We start from the raw sequence: 16,848 nt of genomic DNA on the forward strand, positions 1-16,848 counted from the left end.
GGTGGCTAATCCACAGGTCCAGGTAATACGTGGCCCGTGGCGGGCGGGGGGGGGGGGCGGCCGTTCCGACTGTCTGCCTCTCTTCCGCGGAATTCTCCGCGCCCGGGTGGCCCTGGAGAGGGAGCACGCGGTGTCTCTGCCGGTACGCTTGAGGCTTTCTGGACCGAGTGCATCCTGGACCGAGATAATAAAATTATAATTTGACACTTGCTTTGGGGGTTTTGTTTTTGGTTTTTCTGCACATAAACACACCCTGAACACCCACTTCTTATAAAAGGGGTGGTGTGGGGGGGGGGGGGGGGTCCTAAAACACACACAAAAAAAATAACATTCAACAAAACCCATCTTGGACCCAGCTCCAAACACGTGACCCGGTGGCACATGTTGCTTCAGGAGATGTATCAGGATTCCATGGTCCAAGTCCGCCCGGTGCGCATGCGCGTTGAGCGGTGCCACCAGAGATGCCTCGAAGCTGGAGGGACCCCGAGGAGAGAGAGAGAGAGAGAGAGAGTGAGTGAGAGTTGTTCACGAGCTGCTGTCAGCATTTCGGTTTTAAATAGTTATCGTCAAGATTGTATTGCCCTTGGTAAGGTTCATTGGGATTCGAAGTACTAACTCTTTGCATGACTTGCTTGGAAGTGGCGATAGCTCGGGGGTGGGGTGGGGTGGGGGACAAGCTCGACACTGGGAAGGATGAACGTGCAAGATTATGATGAAGTGCCCGCTTTCCTGGGGGAATGGGGTCCCTTCCAGAAATCTGTTTTCTTCCTGCTGAGTCTCACCATTATCCCGAACGGCTACGCTGGCCTCGTCATGGTGTTTCTGGCCGATACCCCCCAGCACAGCTGCCGCCTTCCTAACTCAACAGATGTGACCACGGGAGGAACCGTTAACCTGAGTTTGAGGCTGCCCGTGGAGGAAGTGGATGGAGAGCGAGTGTACAGTAAATGCGCCAGGTTCAAAACTCATGTAGGGGATGGTCTTAATGGCACAACGCGTGAAACGGAGCCCTGTGCGGATGGCTGGGAATACAGCACAGACAGATACACCTCTACTATTGTCAGTGAGGTAAGAAATATCAGTGCTGTTTTTAAAAAAATTACCAGCAGATACTCCTTGGTATTGCTCATAGTGAGCTGGAGGTTTTTTTTTTAAGACCAATGGTGTAATGCAAATTAGTATTAATAGAGATACTTTACTTATCAGCACCAAGGGCAGCCCTGGGGTCTGGCGTCACTGGGATGGGGTCCTGTGGTTATAGCAATATCATGAGATACGATCCCATATTTGTGATTTGAAAATACTGGAAGAAGAATCTTGGGCCATTGGGGAGGGAATTCAAGATCTGAGAGCATTGGGAAGTTATGGGATGAGGGAGCACTGGGAGTGCAATGTAGAGCACTTAGAGATTTGTGTGATCTAGAATTGGTGGGAGGGAATTTTGGAGAAGGGGGGGGGGAGCAGGCGAATAGGACTCAAGCTGCTGCATGCTTCGTTCAAACCATAATTTTTGCATGTCATATACCCCCGCCACCACTTTCCCCGTCATCAGCCAGTTCCTATTCTTGAAAGCTTTAAGGCAAGAATTTAAGTGTAAATTTTCTACAAATTAAAATTAATTAATGGAAAATCACGGGCATGATATGCACTCCTGGTGCTATTAGTGAGTTTCTTGAGTAATGCAGTCTTTAATAAATGCAACTTTCCATAAATTAGCAATAATGATCTCAAAACTCTTAAAGTTCATACTTTTATACAGTTTCCAAGTTTTTATAGAAACAAAATCATTAAGCCTCAAAAATGGTTTGAGAGAATTTTAAATGAATATACACAACCAAAGGCAATGACCGAATCAAAAAAACCCTTTTCTAGCTATCAACAAAGAACCTACAACAACAGCTATTGCTGTTTCTATGTGCTGCTGCTGCTTTTCTGTGAGCAGACCATAACAGAATTGTAAAATGGTTTTGTAAATGCATCATATGATTGAATTAGCTGCTTTGAGAATTCAATCTTCAGCGCTCAGGGCGTGCATACTCACATGCTTGTGTCGTGATCCTTTCCCTCTAGATATATTTAAAATGATTAGAGAATGTGGGTGGGACCATCTCTGCTTTCTAATCATTTAAGCCAATTTCAGGTAAGTTTTAAAAAATGCCAATGTTTTTCAAAATTCATTCTTGGGATGTGAGCGTCGCTGGTGATGCCGGCATTTATTGCCCTCCTCTGGATGCCCTTGAAGGCAGTGGTGGGCCACCTTCTTGAACCACTGCAATCCATGTGGTGAAGGTGCTACCACAATGCTGTTAAGTAGGAATTCCAGGATTTTGACCTAGTTAGGATGGTGTGTGACTTGAAGGGGAACTTTGGGATGATGGTGTCCCCATGCACCAGCTATCCTTGTCCTTCTGGGTGGTGGAGGTTGTGGGTTTGGGAAGTGCTGCTGAAGAAGCCTTGGGAGTTGCTGCAGTGCAACATGTAGTCAGTACACGCTGCAGCCATGGTATGCTGATGCTGGAGGTTTAGGCTAGTGGGTGAAGTGCTGATCAAGTGGACCGTTTTGTCCTGAATGGTGTCAAGGTTTTGAGTGTTATTGCAGTTATACAGCATTTATGTGGCTGGTCTAGTTGAACTTCTGGTCAATGGTGACCCCCAGGATGTTGATGGAGGGGGACTTGGCAATGGTAATGCTATTAAATGTCAAGGGGAGATGGTTGGGCACTCTTGCTAGAGATGGTCATTGCGTGGCACTTGTGTGACACAAATGTGAGTTGCCACTTATCTGCCCAAGCCTGGATGTCGTCCTGGTCTTGCTTTATGTGGCCTTGGACTGCTTCATTATCTGAGGAATTGCGAATGGAGCTCAAAACTGTGCAATCATCAGCAAACAGCCTCACTGCGACCTTATGATGGAGGGAAGGTTATTGATGAAGCAGCTGAAGATAGTTAGGCCTAGGACACTGCCCTGAGGAACTCCTGCAGCAATATCCTGGGGCTAAGATGATTAGCCTCCAACAACCACAAGCATCTTCCTCTGGGCTATGTATGACTCTGGCCACTGTATATTGTCCCCCTAATCCCCAATGACTTCAGCTTTGCTAGGACTCCTTGATGCTATACTCGATTGAAAGCTGCTTTGATGTCAAGGGCAGTCATTTTCACCTAATCTTTGGAATTCAACACTTGTGTCCATTCTTCCATGGACTCCTTTCATCACTTTCGAATAGTACAATGAGATCTTTTACATCCACCTGAGAGGGCAGATGGGACCTCAGTTTAACGACTCATCCAGCTATGAGTCAAAAGTGTTGAATCCCTTCAAATGTGTTTCAGACCTTTCACATTGCAACTTGACTCCTGGGAAAGTGATGCCAAAAGTGTTGGCTCTTCACTGGCTGGATGGTTTATGAATCTTGGCATACAGTTTGGGGCTCGCTCCGTGTAATTACCAGCCGGTGCCCGGGTCCATGGGAAATGCCACCCTGTCTGTGGTGTTTTTCTGTATCCCGGATGTAACTGGGCATTTGGAGAGATTGGCACCTTTACAAAACCGGCAGATTTAAGCATAGAAAACCTGTCTTTTTTTTGTTGCAAAGGGAAATAGTTGAGTGATCTGAATTCACAGGTAGAATTTAAATTCTATCATGAGTCTCTTTTGCCAAAGGCTGCAAAGTGACTGCCTTGGTGTTTGTTTCACATAGGAGTTGTTGCCATGCTATGAATGACAAGTTCGATAGACTTTATGGCAAGTGAGCACTACTTTTAATCAGACGTTATTGCCTGAAGGACGTTCGCCTCTTGAACATGAGCTGGTCAATTTCAAAGTTGAAGGACATTTAAAGTCTTGAACTGGATGTTACCACAGCTTTTTCTGCCTGTAATAAACACAGCGCTCAAAACTCTATAACTGGCAATTTTGAAACTGATAATGTAAATGGATAATGGTTATAATTTTTTGGCCGATATAAGTGACTGCCCGTTTTAAACGTGGACGTTTTGAGTGGTGGGGACTGTTTTTTATGTCTCGGCCATTCAGCTGCAGATAGCCCGTAAACAACTGGGTTAATGGGTAGGGCGGGTGTTGGGGTTACCAACTGTGTGATATGCAAAAATGGACAGGGGCAAGGCAATTGGCAACGACCAAATGCAGTTTTTAAAAAAAAAATGTTTAAATGCAATGTTGTAAACAAAATCCAAAGGGAAAGCAGCCACAGAGTGCAGAATGGAAAGGAAAATGTCTTTGGGGTGAGGATGCATAGAAAAAGAAGAGGAGAACATTATTCCATGGCGAATGCTTACAATGTCAGAGTCAAAAATTGATTTGGTTTGAATTAAATAAAGTCTACCCAGCTGAAAAGGAGTTGGATGGAAAGTTTATTGGTACTCCCTGTCAGTAAGCTGCATGGTTTTGGCCATTTAAATACTTTTTTTGAGGGAGGGTGGATTTTACCGAAGTGGTTCATGAGAAACAAAAATGTCTAAGCTCTTCAGGCTTAGTTAGCAGGCTGTCTCACTATGGTGAGGATATGCATTTAGGCAGACGGAAAACTGTTAATGTGGCTCTCAGTAGTTTAACAGGGCATTCTTAAGCATGGTGATGGGGTGGACACTTAGTTGACAATAAAAAAATATATTTTCTGTTCCATTGCTCACTTGCCTATACTGCATTGAAGTTGTACGAATTGCTGATAATGACAAGCAAGACCAAGTTTTTTTTTTGAGCATTCCCATTTTTTACTGCCAGCTTTTACGGTCATCTTTACTACTTGTTTGTTTCAGCGTAGATCAGAGGATAGGCTTTCCACTTCCTGCAGTGTTTGAATGGGTGTCCAGCAGGCTTTGTCTCGTATGAACAGCACACAGCCAACTCTGGGTCATTCCTAATTACATATTTGTGATGAGTTCTTGGCCTGGATTGGCCCTACCTCTGGGAGCTCACTCAATTAGGGGTGGAATTTCCAGCACTGCTGCAACTCTTAAAGTGGCTTTGACAACCATTTAAAAGGGAGGCTTATTTTTGCCAGCCAAAAATTCACTCGACCCTGGAAATAGCTTTAGTGGAGCAGCAGCAGGCAGGAACCCTGCACTTTCACTGATGCAGTTGTGGAGCTGCTGCTTCAGGAAGTGGGCAAAAGGAGCATTGCCATTTTCAGCACTCCAGGTTGCCTTTCCCACAGAATGGTGCAGACTATATGGGAAGAGATGGTGCAAATGGTAAATGCTGTATCCAACACCCAGGCAACCTGGGTGCAGATGAGAAAGAAGCTTGCCAACCTGAGATCTACCAAGGTGAGGGTAGCCAACACTTCTCTTGACCAAGTAAATGGGCACAGTATGCATGTCCTAAAGTAATTCATGTTCTAAAGTGCTCCGTGCTTTCACTCTCACCTCTGAGTCAGAAGGTTGTGGGTTCATGTCCCGCTCCAGAGACTTGAACACATAATCCAGGCTGACACTCCGAGCGCAGTACTGAGGGAGTGCTGCACTGTAGGAAGTGCCGTCTTTCGGATGAGAAGTAAAACCGAGGCCCCGACTGCCCTGTTAGGTGGATGTAAAAGATCCCATGGCACTATTTCGAAGAAGAGCAGCGGAGTTCTCCATGTCTTCACCAATGTTTATCCCTCAATCAACATCACAAAATCAGATTATCTGGTCATTATCTATTGCTGTTACTGGGACCTTTCTGTGCGTGAATTGGCTGCTGTGTTTCCTACATTACAACAGTGACAACACTTCAAAAGTACTTCATTGACTATAAAGCACTTTGGAATGTCCTGAGGTTGTGAAAGGCACCATACAAGTGCAAGTCTTTCTTTTCTTTCTTGGATTGAAATTATTAGCCAACTAAATGTAAATCATTACAGGCAAAAACACAGTTTGTGTATCTTACTATCTCCATATTAGCTGGATTTTGCTTCATAGTAGAATAATGTTCAATTTTCAAGATTACAGTATGTTTAACAAGGTTACATTTACAGTTTATACCTAAGGTATCGCTAGTAAATTTCAACCTAATACTCCGGTATCCCTCTGTGATGTGAACACAGATAGCTTTGTCTTTCCTGGAGCCGGTTGTGTTAGCATTGAGCAGTTCTGCCTCCCTCTTGGACGCTCAAGTTCAACTTTAGAGGCACCTGTGGCAAGTTGCTGTTCATGATTGTATTTTTCTTTGGTTGTCATCTTCTTGCACTAGCTTTAATAACCTTGCATATATATGTGTCTCAGTATTGTAAAACTTTCACTTTTAACTGTCCCAGCTTAGAAAACCTAAGGTCTCTACAACTTCCTTTTAAGCTTCTAACCTTACCAGAACCTTCTCCAAAATATTCTACTGGTGTTTTTTTATTTGGTTCCTGGGACTCAGTGGAAATATTTTACAGTGGATACTTAATTGGTTGACTGACAGTACCCAGAGGGTAGTGTTTCAGGAATTGTCATCAGCCTGGGTGGATGTTATGAGTGAGGTGCCAAAGGGGCTGTTTTGGGACCTTTTTTTGTTTAATATCTTCATAAATGATCTGGAGCTCGGAGTCACCAGCACAGTGGCTAAATTTGCAGCTGATACAAAGCAATGAAGGCGGTAGACACCAAAGCTGAACAGGATAAGTTTAAGCTACATGAGGATCTGAATACTTTGGAATTGGGCAGACAGATGGCAGATGAACTTCAATATAGAGAAATGCAAAATGCTTCACATGAGGACAAAAAAATCTATCATTTGGATGGCTTAAATGCTCAAACTACAGGATCTGCCTTCAGCCAACAGCAGCACCGTTCCAAATGCAAGCCCAGGCTTTTCGTAAAAACTTTAATTGAACTATTAAAAGACTCGGGCGTGGGGGGGGGGGAAAGACACAATTGAATGGATAAATTTAATTGGTTCATCAACAAACAGTGAAATGTTAACATGTTCCTATGATGTCTTTCCATTATAAATGATTACATGAGCAGTTTTAGTGTTTAATGTTGACGGAAAATGTGTGACTCAAAATTGTGATACAGGAAATATAGTTTCTGGAGAGGGAGTGAAATTGTTCTTCGATATGTTCTTTGCAAAATGGTTGACAGCGAACCAGCAGCCCGTTTTACACCCCGCTCGAATTTCCTTTTCCTCGACCTCAATGGGGTGTAAAATGAGCTGCTTATCCTCAAATTACCCATTTTGCACTATTGCTGAAGATCAGTTTCACCCCTGAACTGTGCACAATACACAAGATTTCTAATAATATCTAGGTAGATCGCAATTTTAATGAAATTTTAATATATTATCTATGTAAATATTTCCTATGGAGATTCCCATGTAAAACTATTTGTATTTGCTTGTTCAGCTTCTCTGTGACACCAGCAAGTGGAAATTAGGGATGGGCAATAAATGCCGGCCTCGCCAGCGACGCCCACATCCCATGAACGAATAATAAAAAAAAATCTAATAGGAGTTTAAATGTTAGTTTTATCACTTGGCCTGTCGCAGCTCGCTATCACCCCACCATGTGGTGCCGTATTATCTTTTCCTCACAAATCACTTCCAAGATTTCTGAAAAAAAAAATCAATCAACTATTTTTTCTCAGTAACTGAAATTTCTATGTCCGGAATAATTTTTTTTAAAATTACTTATTTCACAAAATTATTAAATTTAACCATTGAATTGTGTTTTAATACCTGCATTAAAGTTTTTACTTAACATCTTTGCCTGTCAAAAATATGGGCTTTGACTAGATATTTTTACTTCATAATTGTTGGATTGAGCTTTCACCTGCATCTGTGTAGTCTGAGGGGTTTTCATTTTGCAGAATTTCCCAGCATGCGATCTGTGCAGCAGTATGAGTTGAAGGGTAGAAAGGACTGCTTTTCCTGTGAGGGTTAATGTTTCTTTGCTTTTTCCAAAAGACTATCAAACAAACTCAATTTTAAAAGCTTTATTTTATTCAAGTAATAACATTTATTTAAAAATGTTATTTTCTGTTATGAACTGCTCCCAGACACCTGTGATTAGCAGCATATCTGATTGTGGCTTCTTTTGTTTTTTTTCTTAACCATCGATACAGAGGCTGTTTACCAAGAATGGGCTTCTCTTTTAGTCTGCCCCCCTTTTTTTTTGCTTTTGATAGTTCAGGTTTAAAAAAAAATCTCTCTACTGAACTATATGAGGCTTAAAGAATCTTTTTATCTAAAAACTTGGAAATTGCATAAACAATGATATTTTGAACATTTATGAAGTACATTTGGTTTGTTTACGGAAACCCATGTTTATTAAAGACTATGCAAGTTGGCAAACTCTTCAATACTGCACTAAAGGGTAAATTGTGTGCTTCTGCATTCTGTCCCCAACCAGAGTGCAAATTGGCAAGATGAACAGCCACAGCCATTAGTTTTAAGAAGCAGTACCATTAAATACTTTAAGGCAGGAACACAATGTCATAATGTAACAATAAGGAAAGCAGTGGAAGGGAGGCTATCTGTGGTCACTAAAGGGGCTTTGGATGGTCAAGGAGGAGGCTGACTGGAAGGATCACTGTGGGGGATTGGGCCTAGTAAGCAGGGCAGTTTGGCTTCCATTGTCTTGAGGTCCACATCCCCTCTGTTACTTGACTATCTCGCAACCCCCAATACTGTCATACTGCGTCCTCCACGATGCTGCAAACAACCTCCTCAGGCCTGTTGAATCTCAAGACCCTGTCCCCAGACGTCCTATATCCCAGGAATCCCTTTCAGTGGTCACCAAACCTAGACTGCATTCCTAATGCTCTCTTGTCCTGGAACTACCAACAATGCTTCCAGACCCAGAGACCAACCCCCCACCCACCCCCAATGCTCCCACAGTGCAAACTGTTCTTTACATTCCCAGAACCTGTCTCTCCAGTGTTCCCAGAAATCTGGAACCCGTTCCAAGTGTTTCCAGACCCGAGAACCCCCTCAAAATACGGCTAGGGCTTGAGACCCCATCTCAGTACTGCCAGATCCCAGGCTCCCTTCCAGATGCTCTCGGATCACAGGCGGCCCCAATGCTGATAAGTGAATATTCCTGGGACTACTACTTGGCATAATAGCCTTGTTTTATAACATCTCTTGACCCATAGTGGAGTAAGTTGTTTTTTTTTGACTCATTGCAGGAAAATTTGAGGATTTAAGATTTTATTGTGAGATGCAGCATTTTTTTAATATAAGCTATTACCAGCAAATCTCCCTTGGCATTAAATCAGAGGCTACGCTGTTGTATAAGGCCAGGAACATTATACCATGTAAATCAATATATCCTCTGCTGCTAAACGGTAGGTGTATGTACTTTTCAAAGCTACAAAGTCTAATTGATCAGCAACACTGGGTGAGTTCATACGCTGGCCAATTAAGAGGATAGAGACATTATGGTTGCTCTATGTTCTGTTGGTGAAGAATTTGTCCATATATTCCCAATTACTACTGTTGTTTTTTTACCTTTTTCCAAGAGTGACATAGAAATTTCCATTTGATGAGAGTGTGACAGGCAAGCAGTCTGCGATTACAGACTGTTTTATCATACTTGTGGATCTTCTGTGCTTTTACTGATAGTGAGCTTGGGGAAATGATGGCCCTGAGGAGGGGGAGATAACATTGTAGGCAGTTCTGGGGATGACCTTGGGGTTTGGCAGCAGTGTGGAAGGGGGGAAATGTTGGGATTTTGGATTACTAAGAATGGAAAGATCCTGGAATTTGGCAGCACTGAGGAGGGGAAATAACTTGTAGTTTGGTAGCACTGGAGAAGAGCGGTGGGGATCTTGGGGTTTGGTATTAAGAAATAGCTAATCAGCTGCACAAATAGATCTCCATGTAAAATGTTTTGGAATACTAAACCTAAATAACATAAAGCACAGCTGCTGCGTAAATCATTCACCTTTATCTCTCACTCTGTAGTAAGTCGAAAATAGTTTTGATGTGAAACCTTTACTCGCAAATCATTTGAAAAGAAATTGGAAAACGCAAACTCAAAATGCTGTTCCAGTCTGAGCAAATTTTGACATTTCTATTGAGAAATATAAATATATATACTGTTAATTATTTAGGACCGAGATGAGGAAATATTTCTTCACTCAGAGGGTTGTGGATCTTTGGGATTCTCTACCCCAGGGGTCTGTGGATGCTCAGTCGTTGAGTATATTCAAGACTGAGACCGATGGATATTTGGACACTAAGGGAATCAAGGGATATGGGAATCTGGTCGGAAAATGGAGTTGAGGTAGAAGATCAGCCATGCTCTTACTGAATGGTGGAGCAGGCTCGAGGGGCCATATCGCCTACTCCTGCTCCGATTTCTTATGTTCTTATTTATGATTTCTCAGTATCAACAAAAGAACGCACGGGTCATCTTCTTCTCCTCCTCTCCCCCTTCCCCGTTTAAAAAAAAATAAGCATTTCAACACAGTTTAAATGTGAAACATTACCTGATAAAAGCTTTTTAAAATATATTCTCCAGTATTTTCAAATGATTTAAAAGTCAGAAATCCTGCTATTGCATGCTTGAGGAAAGAAACAATTCAAGTTGTACACTGCGTGAGTCCTGCTGGGAAATTCTGGGAATTGCACACGTTCAGACTGCAGCGTGCTGGGAATTGGAGGCACGGGTACAGCTGGTAAAATTCATTTTAGCTGACCAGAGCGCTGGGAGAAATTTCACCTTCATAGCCCAGTCATTTGAGGGCTCCAAGTAAATACGTTAATGAGGACTAAATAAAAACAGAAAATGCTGGATACATTTAGCAGGTCAGGCAGCATCTCTGGGGAGAGAAAGAGAGTTAATGTTTCAATGAATAAGGGCATTGAGACAAAACACAAATCTTCATGGCCAGTTTAATTATGCTGTGAGAAATTAATTTTAATTTCTTTTAATATGTTAAATACATTTTGAGTCTGCAGGCTGAGGGGAAAGAATGGCAGAGTTTTTAAAAAAAAATCTAAATTATAATTTTAATGGTTTGCCTACTTTACCTTCTGGTCTTCAAGATATTTGCATCGAGGCATATAATGTAAACTTGTATATCAGCTAATCAGAAGAAAAAAATTGAATTGAGGTGGGACAGATTGCCTAAGGAAAAGTCTGACACAGAAATGTGTGATGGACAGGAAGTGTATGCAGTTATGCTCTTATAGTAGTGGATTTACCATAACCATGAGTCAGAAAATAGCTGTTTATTAATAACGAGTTATAGCATGTATTGCAAAATGTCTCCAGCCACTGATTTATATGATTAATAAGTCAAATTCCATTTTAATTGCATGGTATTCTGGGATTTTTACTGGTGTTTTGGGGATGGAATTTCATGATTGTCTAATGATTTTTCTCTTAAGTCACTCTTACCCTTTTATGACCCTCACATGCTCCCAATTCTTCCATAATTACTTCCTCACGCAAAATCCGTCACTGATGTTCTTTAAAGGTGTGGATCATGTTATCATCTAAACAGTACAACTGTGCTTCAACTCCATACTACCAATGAGCAATGCCTCTGTAGATCTCTGTGATATCTATCCCATGAATCACTGTGTTGGAAGGATATACTTTGTTATAACTGGGGTGTTATGCCATGTAATACACAATGTAATATAACCTGAGCTACCGACTAAGTTTTATTACATGGTATTTTGGGTTCTGTGGACCGAATTCCCCGCTCTTTGTCTATCTCTCTCTGAGCACTATAAATCGGTGGTATTGATGAATATTATAATATGTTTCTTTACCCATGTGGTCCATTTTAATCTCTTGCTTTTTTATTTAAAGCCCTTTTTTTAAACTGATTATGCTTCTGTGAAGCACCTTGGAATATTGTACTACATTAAAGGCACTATGTAAATGCAAGTTGTTGTTCTTCTAGGTAACTTGCTGCAGGTTGGAGGTTTGGCAGCACTGTGGAGGTGGAGGGAAGGGGTGGGGGCAGGGGCAGGGGCAGGGGTGAGGAATTTGAAAATGAGTTTTCTCCAGAGATACTAAAGCAAGTGTTTTTATCATTGGTTCTTGGAAAATAAACCTGTTTTATGCAGGGAGAGATTGATGGACCTGATTGGGTTCTTTGAACCTGGCTGATGTCTGGAGGAAGCATAATCTTGGAATTGTCGCCAGGGTCAAGAAGAAGTTGACTTAATTTTTTTAGGCCCATAATTCAGTTTGATGTAAAAATTGTAAAAAAAAAGGAGCAGTGAAAGATTAAGGCACTTGACTAGAGAAAGCCAATTTCAATGATATAAAAATGAAGTTTGTCCAGATAATTTGGAAAGAAAAATAAGACAAACAACTAGATATATTTCCACAAGAAGTAAATGTGATGCCATAAAAACTGGAATTGTTTGGAGGAAGAGATATTAAAATTAAAGTGAGGCATATGACAAAGCTGGGGCTAATAGCACAAAAGAAAATCAAGCCATATATTGAAAATATACAAGGCAAACAAAAAGCTTAAAAAGACTGGTAGGTAACAGAAAGGGAAATAGTAAATAATATTATATACAGCAAAAGTAAAAAAAAAAGTAATTGAAGGATAAGGTGTGAATAGAGCTGAAAAGGGAGATTTAATGGAAGATGAAGGAATAGAAGAGATACTAAATGTGTACGTTGCTTTGGTTTTCACAGAAGATAGTGGAAGTGCGAAGGAAAGGATACAAGAGAAGCAGGTGGAGCGATTTAGATAGGGTAACTATGGATAAGCAAGTAGTACTAAAAGTTGGTGGAACTCAAAATGGAAAAGGCTCACTCGCAATGTTAGGCTGGCTGATCTATAGTTATCTGGTTCACACCTATCTCCCTTTTTGAACAGAGGTGCTACATTGGCAACCTTCAGTCCTCTGGCACAACATATTTAAGGATCATGAAATACCCTCCTTCTGTAAAATTCTGTGGTTCAGTGATTCTGAGGAAGGCACTAGGCCTGTGATGATGATGCCCTGTGATATGTCGGACAGTTTTTTTCACATACCCTGGCAGCATCTGTCCCTGTCTGACCTAGTTTTTTAAAAATATAAATAGAACCTGCTGAAAGTTTGGTGCTTGATCTGACTCAGGGATGTATTTGATGAGCCACTGCATTCTTATCTCCCACATGTATGGTTGAACAAGAGACATGTGCCCTAGCATGATTCACCAGCATCAGAGATTAGGCCCCAGCTGGAGTATTGTGGACAGTTCTGGGCACCACACTTCAGGAAGGATGTCAAGACCTTAGAGAGGGTGCAGAGGAGATTTACAAGAATGGTACCAGGGGTCAAAGACTTCAGTTATGTAGAGAGATTGGAGAAGCTGGAGTTGTTCTCCTTTAAAGCAGAGAAAGTTAAGGGGACATTTGATAGTGGTGTTCAAAGTCATTAAGGGTTTTGATAGAGTAAATAAGGAGAAACTGTTTCCAGTGGCAGAAGGTTCGATAACCAGAGGACACAGATTTAAGATAATTAGAATCATAAAATCATAGGTTACAGTACGGAAGGAGGCCATTCAGCCCATCGTGTCCATGCCGGCTCTATGCAAGAGCAATCCAGCTAGTCCCACTCGCCTGCCCTTTCCCCGTAGCCCTGCAAATTTTTTCCTTTCAAGCACTTATCCTGTTCCCTTTTGAAGGCCATGATTGAATCTGCCTCCACCACCGCCTCGGGCTGTGCATTCCAGATCCTAACCACTCGCTGTGTAAAAAAAAAAGAAGGTTTTTCCTCATGTCACCTTTGGTTCTTTTGCCAATCACCTTAATTCTATGTCCTCTGGTTCTTCCGTCAATGGGAACAGTTTCTCTCTACCTACTCTGTCAAGACCCTTCATGATTTTGCATACCTCTATCAACTCTCCTCACAACCGTCTCTGTTCCAAAGAGAACAACCTCAGCTTCTCTAGTCTATCCACATAACCAAAGTCCCTCATCCCTGGAATCATTCTAGTAAATCTCTTCTGCACTGTCTCTAAGGCCTTCACATCTTTCCTAAAGTGCGGTGCCCAGAACTGGACACAATATTCCAGTTGTGGTCGAACCAGTGTTTTACAAAGGTTCATCATGACTTCCATACTTTTGTAATCTATGCCTCTATTTATAAAGCCCAGGATCCCGTCTGCTTTGTTAACCACTTTCTCAACCTGCCCTGCCACCTTCGACGATTTGTGCACATATACCCCCAGATCTGTCTGTTCCTGTACCCTTTTTAGAGTTGTGCCCTCTAGTTTATATTGCCTCTCCTCGTTTTTCCTACTGAAATGTATCATTTCGCATTTTTCTGCGTTAAAGGAGAGGCGACATGAGGGGAAAAAAACATTACACAGCGAGTTGTTATGATCTGGAATGCATTGCCTGAAAGCGAGGTGGAAGCAGATTCAATAGTAACTGTCAAAAGGGAATTGGATAAATACTTGAAGGAAAAATTTGCAGAGCTATGGGGAAAGAGCAAGGGAGTGGGACTAATTGGATAGCTTTCAGGGAGCCAGAACAGCCATATTGGGCCGAATGGCCTCCTTCTCTGCTGTATCATTCTATGATTCTATGTATTGGCTATTGGTAGGTCAACTGGATGTTGCTGGAGGCATTTGTTGTCAAGTTAACTATCTGCATTCCTTCCATCCATCCATCCTGTGGCGATGACCAAACGTAAACTAAAATCATCCGTGGGCCCTGAAGTTGAGGTTTATTGCTCTGCTTCCATTCCTGAGTGACCAGCCTTGCTCAACTCGTGAGGCCACAAAAGCCCCCTCAGAAATCTCCGGCAAGTTACCCCTCAAATTCTCTTTGTGCCATTCCATTCTGCATGAAGTGGTTTCCATTACTTTATGCTAATTCTCTTCCTTGCCTTCATCTGCTGTTGGGAAACTCCTGATCTTAGGTGTTATAATTTTCAGGTGGCGAGCAATATGATCGGAAGGCCCTGTATTGGGGTCTCTTTACCAGAACCACTGGGAACTTAGTGTGGAATATATTTAAATGCATGTTACAAGTATACCATGGATGCTATAGAAGTAGCTGAACATGAAGCAGAAAGGGACCTGGATTTAATAGCAGTTTTAGCACTTAATGTGTAAAATCACTGGAGCAGCAATAAACAAGCTGATGGTCCATAACATGGACACCTCCCTGATGGCCTGTTTTTGTGGTGATAGGGAATCATATGGTCCAGCTCTGCATGTAATGTCAGAGACTGCAACCCTCATTTCATTCATTGAGGGGGCTATTTTCCTGATCCTGTTTATTTTTGGATGAGAGTGACCAGATCAGAGGACCTCCTGGGCCGTGCAAAATCTGCCATGGACAGATCCAGGATGTATAAAATTACTGGAAAGGATTCTTGCAATTGCTTGTCTATGTTTCAAGCTGTTTACATGCTGGAACAATAACCTACAGTTCACCATGAGCGGTGGACATCATGTGGAATTTTTGTTTTGATTTGCTCCAATTTTACTGCTTTTTGTTAAGTTTGTTATTTTACTTCTATAAATTTGTTTTATTTACTTCTGAATTTTTAGGCAAACCAGTGCCACATGAAATTGAATACAGATCAGTACATACTTGTAGGAAAGACTGGTTTTAGCAGTGTACCATGGATGTTGCAGAAGTGACTAAAAGTGAAACAGAAAGGAATCTGGGTTTAATGGTAGGTTTAGTGCTTAATGTGTAAAATCACTGGAGCAGCAATAAAAGTGAATACATTTGTAAACTGTATTACCATGTGAGTTGAGTACAAATTGGAAGATTTCATTCTAAAGTTGTTCAGTGCCCTGTTTTTTTTTTTATTCGTTCATGGCATGTGGGCGTCACTGGCGAGGCCAGCATTTACTTCCCATCCCTAATTGCCCTTGAGAAGGTGGTGGTGAGCTGCCTTCTTGAACCGCTGCAGTCCATGTGGTGAAGGTACTCCCACAGTGCTGTTAGGTAAGGAGTTCCAGGATTCTGACCCAACGACGTTATATTTCCAAGTCGGGATGGAGTGTGACATGGAGGAGAATGTGCGGGTACTGTTGTTCCCATGCGCTTGCTGTCCTTGTCCTTCTAGGTGGTAGAGGTCGTGGGTTTGGGAGGTGCTGTCGAAGAAGCCATGGCGAGTTGCTGCAGTGCATCCTGTGGATGGTACACACTGCAGCCACAGTGCGCTGATGGTGAAGGGAGTGAATGTTTAGGGTGGTGGATGGGGTGCCAATCAAGCAGGCTGCTTTGTCTTGGATGGTGTGGAGCTTCTTGAGTGTTGTTGGAGCTGCACTCATCCAGGCAAGTGGAGAGTATTCCATCACACTCCTGACTTGTGCCTTGTAGATGGTGGAAAGGCTTTGGGGAGTCAGGAGGTGAGTCACTCGCCGCAGAATACCCAGCCTCTGACCTGCTCTTGTAGCCACAGTATTTATATGGCTGGTCCAGTTAAGTTTCTGGTCAATGGTGACCCCCAGGATGTTGTTGATGGGGGATTCGGCGATGGTAATGCCGTTGAATGTCAAGGGGAGGTGGTTCGACTCTCTCTTGTTGGAGATGGTCATTGCCTGGCACTTGTCTGGCGCGAATGTTACTTGCCACTTATCAGCCCAAGCCTGGACATTGTCCAGGTCTTGCTGCATGCGGGCACAGACTGCTTCATTATCTGAGGGGTTGCGAATGGAACTGAACACTGTGCAATCGATACCAAACATCCCCATTTCTGACCTTATGATGGAGGGAAGGTCATCGATGAAGCAGCTGAAGATGGTTGGGCCTAGGACACTGCCCTGAGGAACTCCTGCAGCAACGTTCTGGGGCTGAGATGATTGGCCTCCAACAACCACTACCATCTTCCTTTGTGGTAGGTATGACTCCAGCCACTGGAGAGTTTTCCCCCTGATTCCCATTGACTTCAATTTTACCAGGGTTCCTTGGTGCCACACTCGGTCAAATGTT

The 16,848-nt window shown here is 42.5% G+C and overlaps 1 protein-coding gene across 7 annotated transcripts in view; it reads left to right on the forward strand.

The window, feature by feature from the left end:
• The first annotated feature begins 426 nt into the window (after positions 1-426).
• LOC137320765 (organic cation/carnitine transporter 2-like) overlaps positions 427-16,848 on the forward strand; it is an 83,696-nt gene continuing 67,274 nt past the window's right edge. For 3 of the 7 annotated variants that reach the window (XM_067982549.1, XM_067982550.1, XM_067982552.1), the window contains exon 1: positions 435-1,068. In XM_067982549.1, coding sequence (XP_067838650.1) covers positions 694-1,068 — 375 coding nt within the window. In that variant the 5' untranslated portion in view covers positions 435-693. Of the gene's footprint in view, positions 1,069-16,848 lie in introns of all 7 variants that reach the window. The other 4 variants (XM_067982551.1, XM_067982554.1, XM_067982553.1 and 1 more) reach the window with 3 other exon arrangements.

Source organism: Heptranchias perlo, chromosome 4, assembly GCF_035084215.1.
Source record: "Heptranchias perlo isolate sHepPer1 chromosome 4, sHepPer1.hap1, whole genome shotgun sequence".
Taxonomy (NCBI): Eukaryota; Metazoa; Chordata; class Chondrichthyes; order Hexanchiformes; family Hexanchidae; genus Heptranchias; species Heptranchias perlo.